This window comes from Plectropomus leopardus, chromosome 20 (genome assembly GCF_026936395.1).
Source record: "Plectropomus leopardus strain MGB_pleo_1.0 chromosome 20, ASM2693639v1, whole genome shotgun sequence".
NCBI lineage: Eukaryota > Metazoa > Chordata > Actinopteri > Perciformes > Serranidae > Plectropomus > Plectropomus leopardus.
The window spans coordinates 7,601,119-7,619,900 of NC_142195.1; the positions used below are offsets into that span (position 1 = coordinate 7,601,119).

General features: G+C 38.5%; 1 protein-coding gene across 3 annotated transcripts in view; it reads right to left on the reverse strand.

The window, feature by feature from the left end:
* The window catches only part of fibcd1b (fibrinogen C domain containing 1b), a 149,156-nt gene that overhangs the window by 62,133 nt on the left and 68,241 nt on the right, over positions 1 to 18,782 (reverse strand). For all 3 annotated transcript variants that reach the window (XM_042509842.2, XM_042509841.2, XM_042509840.2), the window contains one exon: positions 15,855 to 15,991. In XM_042509842.2, coding sequence (XP_042365776.1) covers positions 15,855 to 15,991 — 137 coding nt within the window. The remainder of the gene's footprint in view (positions 1 to 15,854; positions 15,992 to 18,782) is intronic.

An 18,782-nucleotide genomic window follows, 5' to 3' on the forward strand; every position in this document is an offset into this window, starting at 1 on the left:
CAGGTATTCCAGCACAGACAGTATAAGTAAAATGAAGTTTGTTTTTTTATATTAAAGAATTTAAACATGTTCTAGTAGAAACTGTATTGCAGCACACCAAAGTGCAGCTATTCAACCCACAAACAATAACGCCAGGTAAAATAGCCAAATAGAGTTAACAAGAAAATCTCTGATCCTTCACCATCTCACCCAGCACTTGCCAAAGGGCTAGCATTGGCATGATCACATTAAACTCCCTGTAATCTCTGCAGTAGATGAAGGCTACTTAACAAGCTGCCTTAAGCTCTTCAGCAAGCTTTCTGTCAACTACTGGGAGCCCACAGCGTGCACAGACGGACACCCTGACTGACAGACCAGAACACAGCGAAGAATAAACAGAGGCACTCTGAAGCTGATTGCGGGAGATTTACAATCTGGCATGTGACTGGGTGGAACATCGGAACTGTGCCAATAGCTTGTTAGCTGCTGGCATGTACACACTGTGCACACTCTATGTTTATATGTTTGGTGCTTTGGCAGCAGATGTCACTTGGTACCGCTGCTCTATACTGACTAACCGAAGATAATTTGTAACATCTTCAGAGAGTGATTAATGAGAGATAGTATTACACAGAGAGAAAAATACTTGAATAAATATAGAAATAAAGAAAAAACGTGCGTTGAGGCTAATAGAATCCGCCCTGAAAGCCGCCTCCTTTCATAGATTTAAGATAGATTAAAACAGACAGGCGGAGGAATTGCTAACAATTTTCATTACATTGTTAAGAATATTGATGATATGGTGACAAATTCAGTACTGTCTGATGAAAGCACTCATAAATCCACAGCAGTCTGCGGAATTGCTATCTTCAAAGGGGACTGCAAACATCTGTTGGTGAATGTTTTATAATCCTATCAGAAAGACAGATGTGTTCTGGACACAGCAGCAGCAAACAAGAACAGAAGGAGAAACACAGCCATCCACAAACACTCTTTCTCTCTCTCTCACACACACACTCCCTCTCACACATGTAAACACAATTTCTGCATTTACATGTACTTAAGTAAAAAGATTATTCCTGGCTTTCAGCAGTAACCTGATTTTTCATACACCATAGAAAACAAGAAACCAGGTTTTCCTTATTGGGTTACAGGATTTAGGGAAGCCAGATTAACACAGGTAGATTTCTGCTAAAGCTTTTTAAACATTTTTTAAAAACCTGCCACGGGAATGACAAAGACCCAGTGCAGGGGAAGACTTAGTATCACACTGGTAGCAGTGTGGCAGGACAAAAGAAAAGATCACAACTGATAGGCATAATTAGAATTATATTAATCACATGAAACTCCAACTGAAACTAAATTTAACCACTAAATCATTAATCTCATTAACTGATTGCAGGTTGGTAAAATTTAAAATTTAACTAATGCATAGGATTTAGTAGCATTTAGGGGTGAGGTTGCAGAACTGAAACTTCTCTCATGTGCTATATGTGTAACTACAGTGGTCAAAATGAAAACATAAAAATAAAAGTAGCCCTAGGCTGTCCACTCTGGGCTACACAACATGGCAGACTCCATGGGAGAGGACCAGCTCCTAAGGTAACACAAACACAACAGATCTTATTTTCAGGCGATAATAAACTAATTAAAGCACAGTTACACTGTAAAAAGAAACTTTTTGTTATATCTTGAAACAGTCAGTATCTGGTCTGCCTTAAAATTTTTAAACTGACTGAATTTGAAAAAACAAGTTGAATCAATAAAAAATTATCTCAACTTGTCTTCTCAAATTCAGTCAACTTAAAATTTAAGGTAGCATTGACACAAACCTTTTTGAAGTCAAAACAAATATTTCTTTATATATACAATTGCTACGTATAGATGCCCCCAAATCCTTCACACTGGATCTTTAAGAGAGATTCTCCAGCCATGCTAGCAGCTCTGTGACACAGTAGTTCTTTGAGTTAAATACTTATGCCAACACGCTAAAAAGATCACATTGACAAAGCTAATATGCTGATGTTTAGCAATGTGACTTGGTTTGGAGAGGTACTTGTCTATACTTTGTAGAACTCTTAGAGTCCTTAGCTCAAGATCAGGGTGAAGATCATGGAGAGGTGTGGCATCACTGTTGACTGTAGACTTGTGACAAACGTTTTGCTCAAAAAGCATCTCATCCTTCTGAGATGGCAAGTCTATGTCAAGACATTGCTGAACCATGTCTCTGGAGGTTTCAGCACCACTATAAGCAGAGGCATGAGTACTGGGGCCAGAGCAAATTACTAATAGTAATTTGTACTCATATGGTTTCTCATCCAAAGTTGGGGTAGAGCACCAGTCTTCAGACTCACTTTCCAAAGCCACTGGCTGTTTTTTTTCCACTTATATCACCACCATCTTAGTTTAGCATGTTAGCATGCTAATGTTTGCTAATTAGCACAGCTGAAACTGATGGCTGATCTCATTATGAAAGCTAGGAAAGTAAACGGAGTATTAATTATAATTACCAAAGATGTAAATGTCTGTAACACATTTTATAGCAATTTTTATACCAATAATTGTCAAAACATTCACTCAAAAATACAGATATAAGCCTCATTGTGGAACTACAAGATAAGTCAGGGGATGACCAAAGTCAGTAGGCATCTTTTTTGGGGGACCATATATGAAATTTGGTACAATCCATCCAGTGTATGTTGAGATATTTCCCTGGATAAGCAAAATTTTGACTGGCTAGTGGTGCTAGAGGAAAAATTAACGGCTCAAAAAAGGCATTTGGGTTCATCCCCTGGGCAACATGATTGTCCCTACACAACCTCATGGAAATTTCTTCACCAGGAGCTGAGATAGGTCAGTCAGGACTGAAGTTGGGAAACGGCCATCTGATATTGTCATACCTATAGCTAAGCTAGCAAAATAAATAAATAAAAACACTAAAAATGTCAATTCTAAACCAAATATCTGATTAAAAAATGTGGTCGCTAGCAGAGCAGAAATTGGAGTATTTACTATCTGCATGTAAAATGGGGCTTAGGCAGAATTGCACCAATTTAGCACTTACAATATATTGTAAAAACCTGAGTTGTCATAGTAACAGGGATTCTTTGGCATGCCAATATAATGACTTAAACTGCTTAATCTTTTACTAGGCAACATATAATGGGATATAATAACCCAAACATAAATATGGGCCCAACCGCAGTGACATTAGTGGGAGTCCTATTAGTGTGCTTACACATGAACCAGAGACTAAATCAGTAAATCCTAGAAGTAGCCGCCACACAGCTGTAACCTTTCCTTACATAAAATCCGCCTAATGCCTTTAATATCCTAAAGGACATGTCTGACACTACCTGTCATAATGCTACTGATAGACAGTCATGCTGTCTCTCTGCAATAATATGGCTCCTTATATCAGTCAATGAGACCACAAATGGACCTTCTAGTCCAGACAGTGAATTAAAAAGTTACAAAAAAAATAACTAAAAAAAACCAAAAAAAAACATCCACACAATACACTGAATCTAAACATTATAAAAACAATTATGTTCTGAACAAAACTTAGATTGGTCTCTGAAGTTTTCAATTTCCCTGCCTTACAAAACATTTACAGATAAGATGCAACTGCAAAAACAGCCATTCTGAATTTCTTTTTTTTTTCCAAACCAATAAACTAACAGAGATAAAATATTGAAGAGCCTGTGGGCCAGATAGAGATACTGAAAAGCCCATACCCATACACTCTGAAATGCTCAAAAGGCACTCTGAGCCTCTAAAGGAGGAATACAACATGCACACAATCGTACATTCAATCTAAAACTTTTACATTTCAGTTCTTAGCTGAATTGAATATTTGAGAGTGATTGCAGTACTCCCTATAAAAGCACCATTTGATAATGCAGCCCCACACTGCACTCTGATCTACTTTCATTCATTATTTATGTCATGGTCATTTTTAGTCCCTTCCTTTTAACAAATAAAATAGTAATAATAGAAGACATTACCAAAAGCCGTGAGGCTGTGTTTAAATGGCATTGGAAATCTCCCTTTGCCAAAACAGGTAGGCCACACGCCCCCCCCCAACGGATTACTTTATCTGAGTGAGGGGTTCGTGTGTGTATACATATTTTAGTATGTGTGTGTGATTGAGTGGGTCTGTAAAGCACATATGAACACATATTTACTGTGTGTAGACATGTATGCTTCAACTTTATCGATTTTTTTTCATGCTACAGTCCTATACTCTTCTCCGTTTGTGTTTTGTTTGTATGTGTGTTTAGAAAGGGCTTGGGGCCTTGTAATGACAGCTTTTTTTTCTTTTATTTCCTATCTGCCATCATCCCTCCTACCTCTGTGGTCACACAGGGCGTGAGTTATGGCCGTGGAGAAATACTGACCAATTTCCTCTTACAACCATCCACATCAACCTGTACTAATGTATCCTGTCTTCTCTCCGCTTCCTGTTTGTTCTTCAAATAGACTCTAAAGGACATATTATTGTAGTGGCTTAGACTGTATTGAAGTGAAAAGAATGCCCCCATCCTCTTTCACAAAATGCATAGCTTTTATATATATGTATACAGTACTGTGCAAATGTTTTTGTCAGGTGTGAACAAATGCTGTAAACTAAACATGCTTTCAAAAATGTAAATAATAATTGTTTATTTTTATCAATTTACAAAATGCAAAGTGAGCGAACAAAAGAAAAATCTAAATCAAATCAATATTTGGTCTTACTACGCTTTGCCTTCAAACCAGCATCAATTCTCATAGGTACACTTGCACAGAGTCAGGGATTTTGAAGGATTATAGTCAGGTGTATGATCAACCAATTATACCAAACAGGTGCTAATGATCATCAATTTCACTTGTAGGTTGAAAACAGTCAATAACTGAAACAGACACAGCTGTGTAGGAGGCTTAAAACTGGGTGAGAAACAGCCAAACTCTGCTCCCAAGGTGAGGTTGTGGATGACAGTTTCATGTCACAGGTCATACACCATGGCAGGACTGAGCACAGCAAGACACAAGGTAGTTATACTGCATCAGCAAGGTCTCTCCCAGACAAAAATTTCAAAGTTTCAAGATGTGCTGTTCAAGCACAAAGAGACGGGCAATGTTGAGGATCGTAGATGCAGTGGTTGGCTAAGGAAACAGCAGATGAAAAACACATCTGCAAGCTTAACTCCCTTCGAAATCGGAAGATGTCCAGCAGTGCCATCAGCTCAGAACTGGCAGAAACCAGTGGGACCCAGGTACATCCATCTACTGTCCGGAGAAGTCTGGCCAGAAGTGGTCTTCATGGAAGAGTTGCAGCCAGAAAGCCATACCTCTGACATGGAAACAAGGCCAAGCGACTCAACTATGCACAAAAACATAGGACCTGGGCTGCAGAAAACTGCCAGCAGGTGCTTTGGACTGATGAGTCAAAATTTTAAATATTTGGCTGTAGCAGAAGGCAATTTGTTTGCCGAAGGGCTGGAGAGTGGTAGAGTAATGAGTGTCTGCAGGCAACAGTGAAGCATGGTGGAGGTTCCTTGCAAATTTAGGGCTGCATTTCTGCAAATGGAGTTGGAGATTTGGTCAGGATTAATGGTGTCCTCGAAATACAGGCACATACTTATCTATCATGCAATACCATTTGGGAGGCGTATGATTGGCACAAAATTGAATCTGCAGCAGGAAAACGAACCCAAACATACCGCCAATGTCATTAAGAACTATCTTCAGCGTAAAGAAGAACAAGAAGTCCTGGAAGTGATGGTATGGCCCCCACAGAGCCCTGATCTTAACATAATCGAGTCTGTCTGGTATTATATGAAAAGACAGAAGGATTTGAGGAAGCCTACATCCACAGGAGATCTTCGGTTAGTTCTCCAAGATGTTTGGGACAACCTTTCAGCTGAGTTCCTTCAAAAACTGTGTGCAAGTGTACCTAGAAGAATTGGTGCTGTTTTGAAGGCAAAGTGTGGTCACACCAAATAATGATTTGATTTAGATTTCACTTCTGTTCATTCACTGTATTTTGTTAATTAATGAAAATAAACAATTAACACTTACATTTTTGAAAGCATTCTCAGTTTACAGCATTTTTTCACACCTGCCTAAAACTTTTGCACAGTACTGCATATATATATATATATATATATATATATATATATATATATATATATATATATATATATATATATATATATATATAAACATGTATAAATGGGGTTTATCATGCTACAGCTATTGTTTTATCAATTAAATTGTGATAACATAACCATACTGTATTTCACTACATTTGAATACTCATTTGACACTTTATTACAATTGAGAAAACAACTGCCTCACATGAGATAACACTTCAGTTAAAAACAAAAAATTCAAAAAAAAATCCCAAAGGTTCCTAAGAACAACAATTTCAAATGTTACAGGTTTCCATACAACCTCACTCTCCTCTATGTCTGCGCAGATAATTTTACCTTGTGGGACTGCATGATTCATAAAATCACGCGAGAATCGAAAAATCACGTGAGAATACAGCCCTACACAGTTTTCCCCAGGCCCCCAAGGAAGGGTGCTGGGCTTTTAAGTAAAGTTTTGTCGTGGCCAAACAGTGGAATTACAACTCTGGAGTTTAACGTAGTTTAGAGGAGATTTTAAAATAACGAAATATATAATGTATACGATTAAGCCTAAAAAAAAAAAAATCATGATATTGTTTTAAAGCCACGTCACACAGCCCTAATTACATGACCCACTGAGCAACTTTCATAAGAACGAGCAGGGTCCCACCTATAACGCTGTATCCAGGTGTCTTAATACATCCATGAGTCCCCAAAAGGTTCCCTGAAATGCACATTTCTATTTCTTAAGATAGTGAAGGCATGACTCGCCTCCACTCTCTCTGATTGGCTAGAACTTGTTGGTTGGGTTGGTTAGGTTCAGGCCAGAGGTGTTGAGGTATGATATAGGGGTGTTGGTTAGGGTTAGGGTAAGAATATCGAAGTAAGCCAACCAAAGGCAGAGTAGGGAAACTGAATAGTTCCCTCCAGTAGAAATGCTATCGCCAAATCTCAACCAGTGGACACATTTCTTCCATCACACAACATATACTGTCACTGAATGCACTCACTAATGTCAGTTACATAGCACCCATCTAAATAAGCTAACATTACTCACCAGTCATACCAGATCAAGGAAAGCTGCAGTGGCAAAACACCTGAGAGCACTGAATTGAGAAATGATGCATTTTAATGCTAATGAATTCAGCTTTTATTTAAATGAAGGAGATTGTCTTATTTCTTCATCCGAAAGTTACACAGTCTCGCTTTGAGGAGGGTTTTTGTTAAGGGTCATGTTTGCTTTGATTGACAGGATGGTGATTACAGCTCACTCCACCCACCAAACTCTACTCAGGATGCACAGCTGTGCCCGCATTTGAATTTCCTGACTCCCAACAGCTGACAAAATGACTGTGAGCTTAAATTCAATCTCCATATTTTACTATATGCCATGGTATTTGTTGTCTCTGTGCTTGGCTGGCTCCATAAAGCAAACGCTGTGCACGAAGCAAAATGTATGATCTGGCACACCTTATGGGCCCATAATAAACACCTGGCACTGTGTTTGAAGAAGTTAGAGCTAGGAAAAAAATAGCCAAAGAGTTTCTTAGAAACCTCTACTGTGTCCTCTCGTTTATCTTCACATGAAAAAGGGAAAAAATAGACACACATTTATATATGATCTATGAGTCATTATGCCCTGGAGGAAGTACTTCCCTATGTTCCTGTGACTTCTTTGATGTCAGCGGCACCTACATCACCAGTATACGTATCCCTACAGCCAAGAAAAGTCAGGTAGCACACGAAACTCATTACTGCAGATTTGTCTTTGTTATCCCCTTACTCTACAACATACAAGCATGCATTTACCTCACACTGTATTTTTCTTTCTCTCTATGAAGGAACCTTAATTATTACCTTCTGAACCCAGGGAGAAACAGTTCTATCTTTAAATCATTCAGCAAAAACTATTGATGAGGAACCGCTATCATTTGTGCAGAAATATGGCATTGAGTAATTTATAGAATGGATAGTCGCATGAGATAGCTACTACTTCGGCTTTATTATTCAGTGTGTAGTTTTTTACTCAAATCGCCTGGTTTTAAAAGCTAATTTCTTATTCATAAACTTAGAAACTGTGCCATTTGTGGGAGGCCGGGTTGGGTTGGTTTATACTGTTTGATTATGCATCATGTAGAGCATCATGGAGAATAGTTTCTTTGATAACAGAAAATGGATGCCTTTTTTTAAATAGCAGATTAACTCTGATGGATTTTTTAGAGGTAAAGTAAATCTTGTTGTTAAAATGAAACATAAACCCTGTATATGAATCCATACATTAACACACCCACATATGCAAAACAAAAGTCCAGTGAGCACCAGTGGATTTGGATACTGTATAAAGACGTGGACCATGCGATTTCATGCAGATCATTATATGAGGTTACTTTGCCTAATGATACACTAACATCCTCTAAGGAATAAACGTAGTTATGTAAACCAAAAATTTCATCTGTACTGAACCTGAAAAAGTAGTTTTTGGTGCAAGCCTAAACCCAACTGTGCCACACTATTCCTAACAAACATAATAATAAAATAAAATATTTTTTTAGCAGGAAAGCACAATCTTTTCCAAACTTAACGGAGCAGTTTTGGTGCCTATATGCATAAGAAGACCTTGCAGCCACTAACATTACAAGTGTAGTCATTAAGACAGAGAAACAGTTTTTTCTTAACATAAAGGAATTTTGGTGCCCAAACCCAACTGCCACTTGCATATAACAAAAGGATTTTTATTTTATTTTTTTTTTAGCCTAAAACACAATCTTTTACTAAACTTAATCAAGCAATTTTGGTGCCTAAATGCCTAAACCCAACTGTGCCGCCTCAAACTTAACAAATGTTGTTATTTCGACCAACAATCTTCTTCTTAACTTAACCGAGCAGTTTGGTGCCTCAATGCCTAAACCCAATCATGCGACCACATATGTAACAAAAGTAGTTATTTTAACTAAAAAACACAATCTTTTACTGAATTTAACCAAGCAGTTTGGGTGCTTAAAGACCTAAACCCAATTGTGCCAACCTGTATGTCAAAAACATAGTTATTTTAACTGAAAACACAATCTTTTTAAACCTAAACCCAACAGTGCCCATACCATGTAATGTGGTGTTCAGAGGTCATGACCATGACCATTTCATGTATTTCTGTGAGATTACGCTGATGTAGACATATGAAAAGATATATATAAACACAACATCCTCCTAAAGGTCATCACTGACCGATGCTACAGTTCTGCTGATGGACATCTTAATCTATCTGTCTCCTCCTGTCACCATTACTTTAGATGTCTGCATTATCCCAGAGGCTTCCTGAGGGCTACCTTTTCACTGCAAATACAATAGAACACAAAGATGTAATCACAGCCCATATCTGAATTAATCCATTTCAGAGTATGGGAGGAAAAAAGAAAATTGCTGTTCCCCTATTGTGTCTTTTATCTATAGGGCATGTCTCATTCCCTCTCTCTCCACATCTAATGTTTTCACTGGGCACTCTCTCTTCTTTGTCTCCTCGGAGTCCCACTCTCTCCTCCCCTCTGTTCTCCTCCCCTCTTCTGAGTAACCCGCTCATCTCTCAGTCTGTCTGCAGCAGCCTCTGCAACAGTGCTACGGTATGTCAAAGTATGCTAATGAGGTGGCGGCATATGGCTCATTCCTTATTTAAGCTCAGCCGTCAGACAGACAGTAAGCCACTCAACTCACCAGGCATTTCGTCTCCCTACCTGTCCCTGCTGGATCACACCACGCTGATCTCTTAATGAGGCTCAAGCGTTATCGCAATCAGCTCAACACACCAGGCAGGATCAGTAACTGCTGCATTATCACTCCAATCTGAGCTGCTATGTAAATCCTTTTATAGGACAATATGCAAAGAGCCGTTACTTAACACTTGTGCGTCGCGTGAAAAGGGAACGCGGCTTGGATATAAAAGCATGCTCGCACTCAGAAGCTATTTCTGTATAGGTGCACGCACTTTGGCACACACACACACACACACACACATACAAACACACACACAAGCATTTACCCACTGACAGTCTGGTATGTAGCTCTGTTCCATCATGCTGTGCTAAGCACTCTGTCACTCTGACAGTCTCGTTTTATTTGATGATAGGAGGGTACGACCTTGCCTATCTCACACAGTTAGTCACCGATTTACAAGTGCACACACATACACACACACAACTCACTGTCATGACTTGAGTTAAAGTTTGATATGTGCGTTAGAAGTGGAGGTGCAATATAAAGTGGGCAGAATCAGGACATTTTTTGCCTTTTTTGCCTCTTTCTAGATAAATGATTATACTTGACAATACCTTTTATAGAAGCATGAATGGTAGCACAACGGTGTTAAAAGTCCAGAACAGTAGAGCGCACACACAAATACATTTGCATGTGTTTTGCAGACAAAGATTGCTTGCAAAGCTGTTTACAGATTTGAGAAATCATTGTCATTGAAAATATGGAGATGTTTTTTACACCTTTCCAGCATTTTCACACATTCAAGGGAGGAAGCCTTTAAACGGCCATCCAGAGTAGGTTTAAAATATCCATGAAAATGATGTCAAAACCACAGCATCACACACTCAAGATGAAAGAAGATAGCAGATTTTATTTTATAACTATATGAAGTTGGTTTACTTATTCCCTTAACCCTTTGAACTCTATAATAGAAATGGTGCACCAGTGCCTACAATGGTATTTTTGCTTACTGTGATGTAATTTCTTGGAGTTCAATGTTTCCTACAAAAGGACAGTGTAAGTGTGGCAGCAGCAGACAACTTTTTATTTTCTTTTTTAAAATCATTATCATATAATCATATTATTCTGTGTTTTCACTCTATAATCTGACATCTTTGCGGGTTAGTGAACACAGCATTACAGGCAGAGTTTTCATGGATTCTTTTTTTCCCTCTGCAGCAGTTTTTCACTCATGGATAATTGATCTTTTGATCTGTTCACATCTGATCTCATCAATAGACAAGAGGAGCTATTTTGCAGCTGTTTGTGAAGTGAGGGCAAAGTTTTAGACTAAGCAGAATTAACAGTTAAGTTATATTTTCTATGCCCCTACCATAAAAGGTGGCTTTTGGCGTCGGTACATTACACCAAAATCACTAACAAAGTGGCGCTGTTCGAATACTTTGGAAGTAGAATAACGATTGATAAAAGCACTGAAATTGTGTCTGAGGCTTTACAAAATAAAAACATAAAACATATTAATCTAAAAGACTTTTAAAATGTTGAAACATAATAACAAATAAAATATTTCTTCACACTCAATATGTTATTTGAACTATATACAATTTTTAGTTTTAGAGATAATTTTAGGAGGAGAGTGCAAAAGCATTGTGACTGATTCATTATTCATTCCTCTGGCGCCACTGCGCGTTTTTGAACCACACATAACATAGCCCATTGGCGTCATTATGAGTGTACAGCACAATGTCACCGAAAAACAGAAGCCTGTAGTAAAAGAATGAATGCTCTAGCTGTTATGGTTTTTATGTGATATCGATATATATAGGGTTATGCAAACAGTGATCTCCTGCAGCCATTGCAGGGACCTTCCTGGGGAAATTCTGATTATTGTGAAATACTACTCACTAGCACTGCAGGTGCTAATGAAGTAGCAGGTAACATTGTGTAATGACCTACAGTGAAGATAGACGCCTTGGCTTTCTGCTGAAAAAAAAGGAAATCGGCGAAAATGAATTTTAGCTAATATGGTTTTTATTTTAGATTGATGTGTATACAGGTTTATGCAAACAATGATCACCTGCGGCCATTACTGGCATAATCATGGCAAAATACACCATTTTATTGCCATATAAGGTAAGTTAACTTAAGGTCATCACATGGTGGCAGCAGAGACAGGAGCTTTCTGCTGCAAAAAGAATGAATGCTCTTGCTATTATGGTTCTCATTTTAGATGTATTCAAACAGAATCATGCAGCTAATGTTTTTAAAGGATTAAAGCATGATTTCGTGCAGCTTGTATCACTTTGCATGACTTTAAAAGAAACAGAGAAGATTCCCAAAACAGTTCACTGTACAGAACTTGCAAATCAATCCCTGAATACGCTTGGACAGATGCCAAAATCAGCCCCTAGATACTAAAATGCATCACAACCTGTAAATAAATAAATAAATAAAATAGCTGTGATGGATCCATGTAGCTGAAATTTCAAACTGCTTAAGAGTTACAAGGCCTTCTCTATTAAGAATCGCTCCTCTCTCCCAGAGGACTGCTACAGTATACTTCACAACAAAGGGAAATAAATGGCTCTAACCAGTAAGATGATGTGTGCGTATATGTGTCTGTGTGTGTGTGTGTGCACTCTCACAGTAAAATACATCTAAACCACACTTCCAAATATAACTTCAAACAGCTCCATGTCAATGTTTGTTCACCTCGCTGTCTCTCACTCCCAAAAGACACAGCGCTTCCAGTATACAGTCTCACTTAAACAACTATGTTTGCTTTAGCAAGGCCAGACAACTGACAGATGTTTGATCAAGGGGAAAAAAACCCCACAAACACTTTAAGCAACTCTAACTATCTCTTTCCGTTTTGCCTTTTTCAAGAATCCAAAATCCTCTCAAAATCATATTACACAAAAGAGATTTACAAAGGCAAAATATAAACAGCTCAGACATTTGCAAACTATAATGAAAACACTTTTTTCTTGAGTTTGAAGCACGATGACAACTTGGTTTGTACGCAAAATGCAAGCTGTCTATCTATGAGCTGCCTGTACGGTTTGAATTTGCCTAAAAAGTGCTGTGATTCATCCAATCGCTATATCAGGAAAGACATCTCAGCATCAGCACTTAAATTAGATTTCCATTATTTAGTTATGCGATGCCATCAGTTGTCACCGTAAAAGCTTAACACTGGATTCTCCACCTTTGTGATTAGGGCATCATTTTTGCTTGATATCAGACAATAATGTCAACTCGTTACTCTGTGTCCATCTTCAGTCTGATATTGCATTCACTTTCACTGATTTACATTCATTAGAGACCATATCTGCCTGCATTTAACGTTTAAGTCCACACTGATCTGTAGCCATGCAAACATACTGGTTTTGCTGGGGTTTTAGAGTGGAGCTGAGAGAAGTAAATCAAACTACAGAGTCGGGAGATATTGAAAAGATATGTAGATTAAGACTAGCCTTGATTGCAGCATATTTCATATCTGCAGTGGTCACCATCATGGTTTACAATTGCCAGCACTGGTAGTTGTCCAGCATATGGAAATATCAATGGCCAAAATGCCTGATGGGTGTTATGCCAAATAATAAATAGCTTATTAAATAGTTTAATTGTGTCACATGTAAGAAATATGGCCAAGATTACTTATTATGTACTTATTCAGAACTAATGCAGACCATATTTTAAGATTTTAATCACGGTGGATATTAATCCGCTGAAGCCATACAAAGTGCCTCTTTAGAGCACGCGCCACATCCGTGGCAGTCACTGGGTGCATTCTGATTCGCATACTTTATGGCTGCCCTGGCAAAGTATGTACTGCTGCATGCAGTATGTACACAATCAGGACATACTACTTCTTCATTACACTGCACCCTGAACTTTGACCTTCTTTCTCATATAACTGTTACCATGGAGATAAAACAAATTGCCATTCGCCAAACTCAACAGAGACGGTTGGTTAACCCGGAGAGCTCTGCTATAATTACTTAACAATGTTTAACTTTTGTATTATAACTGCATACATTGTGGATTGTAACATTATATATTCATTTTATTAGCCTGTATATGCATTCCTCTGTCATTATTTCCATTTATTTTTGTTGGTGGTTATCTGTATGATTTATCCTGTCACTTAAACAATATATATTGCTATTATTACCATGTGACTGGTCATCGGTCCTTTGATTGCACTGTCATTCAGTCAGCTGTCACCCAGCTGTCAAGATGTAACAAAGCTGCAGCTGCGCAGAGGATTGTGGGTAAGAATAGCCATAAAAGCAAGCTGGCTTGCATACTGCAAAACTTCAGTTTTCTGCCCAAAACTAACCAATCCAACTAATGAAGGCAACAAGCACTAGCCAATCACAGGGAGAGTAGGGCGGGTCATCCCTTCCTATCCTGGGGTTTGCAAATTTGCCTCCAGGAAAACCTTCAACACATGCAGGTCTCACCATAGATCAGACCGGAAGATTCGTTTCACTCTACCACAGCAACCAGACAGCTGATAGCGGGCTTGGTGATTTCCTGGATACATTTGTTGGGAACTTCACAGTGACGCTTGAGTTCTTTTCCTCTGAGAACAAACCTCTGCTTAGTGATCCTGATAAATAATATTCATTTAACTTTTTTTCAAGTTCTTAAATTTGAAGTTTCTTTTTATTTCCGTCTAAATGCAGGCTCTTACACGGCTATTTAAATCTTATGTCTGGTATTTGTTCTATATGGCTGGAATTCTTGAATATTAATAGCCATATTGGCCTTAGAAAAAAAAGTCTAACATGATCACTGTACTGCATTCAGCCCTGATAAAACTGAACAAATTTAAACAGAAACAGTGGTGCGCCAAAAGCCCTGTTGTGTTATTCAGGAGCACTGCCTTTTAATACGGCAGGGTTGAATTCACTTTAATTCAAAGGGGCTTTGGCCAGAGGAACATACAGTGCATTGCCAAAGTAAGTGAATTAAAAACGAGATCTATGTAAAATTATTAAAAATCAACCAGAATGTATTTGATAAACTTACCGCTGCTGATTGAGTTCACTTCTGACACCGAACAAGAGAAAACGCACTTTGCCTCAAGCCTGTTGCATACTATTACACCATTTTCAAGAAACATGTCAATTTATCAGGAAAACACAGCGATAAGGTGCACTCTGTTTTGAGACTGAACTAGCTTCTCGTCACCATTTTTGTTATCACTCCTCATAGTTTCCGGCACGCTGCTCGACAACAGTGTTATTCCAGCCTGCGGCATTAATTGGCTGATAGTGCCCCCGCAGCGCCCATTGGCTGTTTTTCCATTTCAACCAAGAAACTGATTTTTCATGTCATAATGCCAGACAAATCGGCCATTATGAACTCAGAGGTGTAGGCGAATCCAAAGGTCTGGACCCAGGCAAACACCATTCAATTAGCCTACTTAACAAATCACCATTCATTCCAAACACTTCAGTTTTGTTGCATCTCTCGCTGCTCTGTTTCATTAGCTTTCTTTGCCTGGCTCCTTTTCATTCATTTTCCTTTCAGCACAACCTGATGATATTCTCACTTAGATGTAACTAATTAGGATTGCAAAATGGAAAAAAAAGAAGGAAAAAAAAACAGTGGAGTGTTTTCAAACGGGTCCACTTGAAACTTGTGCTTAAGATCTTCCTTGCCGTTCTCTGATAAAACTTTGATGAGACCTTTTCAGATTGATACATGAGATTCCTAAGGCGGTACAACTGTAATCACAGCAGGCGCCTAGAAAAACAGTATAGGACCTCTTGTACCGCACGACTGTGATTTGAATGGAACCGATGCTGCAGTTAGAGAGATTCATGCTCAGTGATTCCTTTCTTTCAGTTGAGGTTATTTAGTAAATAAAAGCAGATTTGTAAAAAGCAGATAGTGAAAAGGCCTTTAGCTCCCTTTCATTCGCGCTTTCATTTTCATCTTGATTATAACCCTGGGTGAATGTTTCTATTTTAGGGTAGATGCAGCTTATGTGCTTTATGTGTGTGTTTAAATGCATGTGTGTTTTATCCTCTGACTCACCGTCCAGCCTCCTCCGTCTGTGGTCATGTCGCAGTAGACCTGGAAGCCTGAGGGGTGGTGAATAGGGAACACGGAGTAGATCCCGTCCTCTCTCTGACCACTGGCATACAGATCACCGCAGTCACGGGGACGTGAGCCTAGGGAGAGGTGAAAGTAGGGAGACATGAAATAAATTAGCTCCAATATAGCAAAGGGAAAGACTGCTTGGAGCGGTAAATCAGCAATAAAGAGAAGATGAGGAAAAACATGAGATAACTGTCTGCAGACAGGCGGAGAGGCAAAGAAAAGAACAGCGAACATGAAGGAGCAGCCCTGGTACTATGTTGTGAAGTCATCCTGTCAAAGTGAGACCTCAAAGTGTTGGCTTACCCAATTATTTTCGAAAAGGATGGCTCTTGAAAAGGACAGATAGAGCTATGAGGAGGTAGCGAATGGCTGTGTGGAGAGGGAGGACACAAAAAAGATAGATGGTGAGATGGATGGGGCGGGTGATAGATGACACAGTGGGACAACGGAGTCTTAAGTGCGGCAGAGATAAAAACGTGAAAAAAGACGAGCAGGTCGGAATGAAGACAGAAAGACACAAGGGTGGAGCGCGGACGTGATGCTACGAAGGAGACGCAGATATATGGCACACAGATTTGAGATAACACAAGTTGGCACAAGAAAAAAACAAAAGAATTTATCCCTTTAAAAGCCTCACTGATAAAACAGCAATGGAATTTTCAAATTTCTTTGGGGTTATAAAAGAAAATATCAACTTTTTTTTTAACAGACCCTATAGGTTTTTTTTTAGATACAGGCCTCTACCTGATGATTAATGGTAATGTACCAAGTCTAAACATACCAACATATATCAATTGTGACCATAGAATTAGTAGTATTATTAGTACACATGATTTCCATGTATTTATTCTAGATATTTACTAGAACTTATTACTAGTTACTTATTACACTACTTTGAAAATGTCTCAGACATGGTAAAAAAATCATATTGTTCTTCTTTCATCAAATATATAATAAAATATCATTAAATAAATGGTATTACAACAGCAAATATTCATCCTTTTTTATTTCCTAAAGAAATGTGAATTTATTATCTAAGCATCACTACCATGACCATAAAAGGCCAATTCAATGACTAAAACATTGCTGTAAACAGTGAAAAAAAAACATGCATACTAAATTATTTCACCATAAATATCACGGATAACACTGTATAATTTAAGTAATGATCAGTAGATGTTTTTTTTTTATATTTCTTAGCAAATAGTCAAATTTAATGGCATTAGTTTCACCTCACTGCTTTTACCGACAGAACAAAATGACAGAACAATTAAGCTGTTTGGTAAATGACCAAAAAAATTACCTTAATAAATAGATTAAATCAATTAAAAGAAATCAAACTAATTCTCTCTGGTTTCAGAGTTTTAAATGCTTGTTTGTATGCATGACTAAAAAAACTGTCAATCCAGGTGTGAAAGGGTTAAATTCAACACATTTTTAATTAACATATAGTGACTCAAAACATGCTCTTCATAAGAGCTGGGCAGGATGTTGAGGGGGGAGAATGAAGAAGTGTGGCTTAGTGATGAGATATACGCTGTACATTTGAGCGAAACAGACAAAGAGACAGGAAGAGTGGAGAATATAACAGAGAGACAGAAAGGGAATTCAGGAGAAAAAGTTAGTGCAGAGACAGAAGAGACAGCGACGGGAGCTTGTAAGCTACAGCAGAGCAGAACAGGAGCACCCTTGAGAAACCCGCTTTTACACAGGGGATACAAAATCTATTCCCCAGGAAGCAGGAGAGGAACTCTGTGATGAGGACGGTCATAGATTATGCATGCCAGCCTTCACTGGGTCAGACCCCGAAGTTTAAAACAGCCAGGAGAGTTCTTGAAAAGGCCATACAAGATTTTTTCGCAGTCCCTACATGATACGGAATGTTTGGTCTCCCTGAAGCTTTTCCGTTTCTTCGTGTAAGCCTTGACTGCTGAGCTCCGGCTTTCATCATCATCACACATAAATGGTAACATTTCCCAGTTCTTCTTTTCATTACAGGAAGACGAAGCTGTCTGGGTTCCATGGGACATTAAAAAAAGAGACTCATCATTATTTAAGAATTTGGTGCTCTGTTACAAGAGCTTTCAAAGTTTTTCGGTTTAATGATCCCTTACAGCGCAGAATTTTTTATTCCAAGGACCCCCCTCACTTTGGTGCTAATACTCCAGGTCCACTTCAACTTCACAACTTGGGCACACATAATTAAACACAGATGTAGAATTTTTGGTTGTCTATTGTGTGCATATTATTTCACAATCCACACATTTCTCATCCAGTTACATGTAACCTGGCAATTTAACTGACATGACGTGTCACAAAAAGTTTATTTTCAAGGAAACAACCAGTTGGGGGATTGTCTTTCCCTTTTTATTTCCTGTCTGTGTGTCATTGTATATGAGTGTGTCCGCTGGCTATATTTGGAGGTATTTGTTTGTCCATGAATGCAGTGCAGGCAGAGCTCTTCTTTATTTCCCTCTGTAGCATTCTGTGGTGTTTTGAGTCAACCCAATCAGAGCTGGATGAGACCAATCGATGGATGAGGGAAGCAGTGTTTGTGAGTGAATGTATACTATCAGACCCAGCAGAATGAATGCTTAAGTTGAACTTTTATTGCACAAGACGTTCTGCTGCTGTCTGTACCCAGAGTGCTCCACACTCTGAGAATGCCATGCAATGAATAGAGTGCCCCAACAAAAAACCAATGGGAATTTTCCATTGGATTTTGGATTATTGTAGAAAATAAGCTCTGTAGTTAACAAAAGTTTATGATACTTACACCTTTTGTTCAGCAACATAATCTTCACTAATAAACACCATTTTCAGGATTTTTGAAGCCAAAATGTATTCACCAGAAGTAAAAAG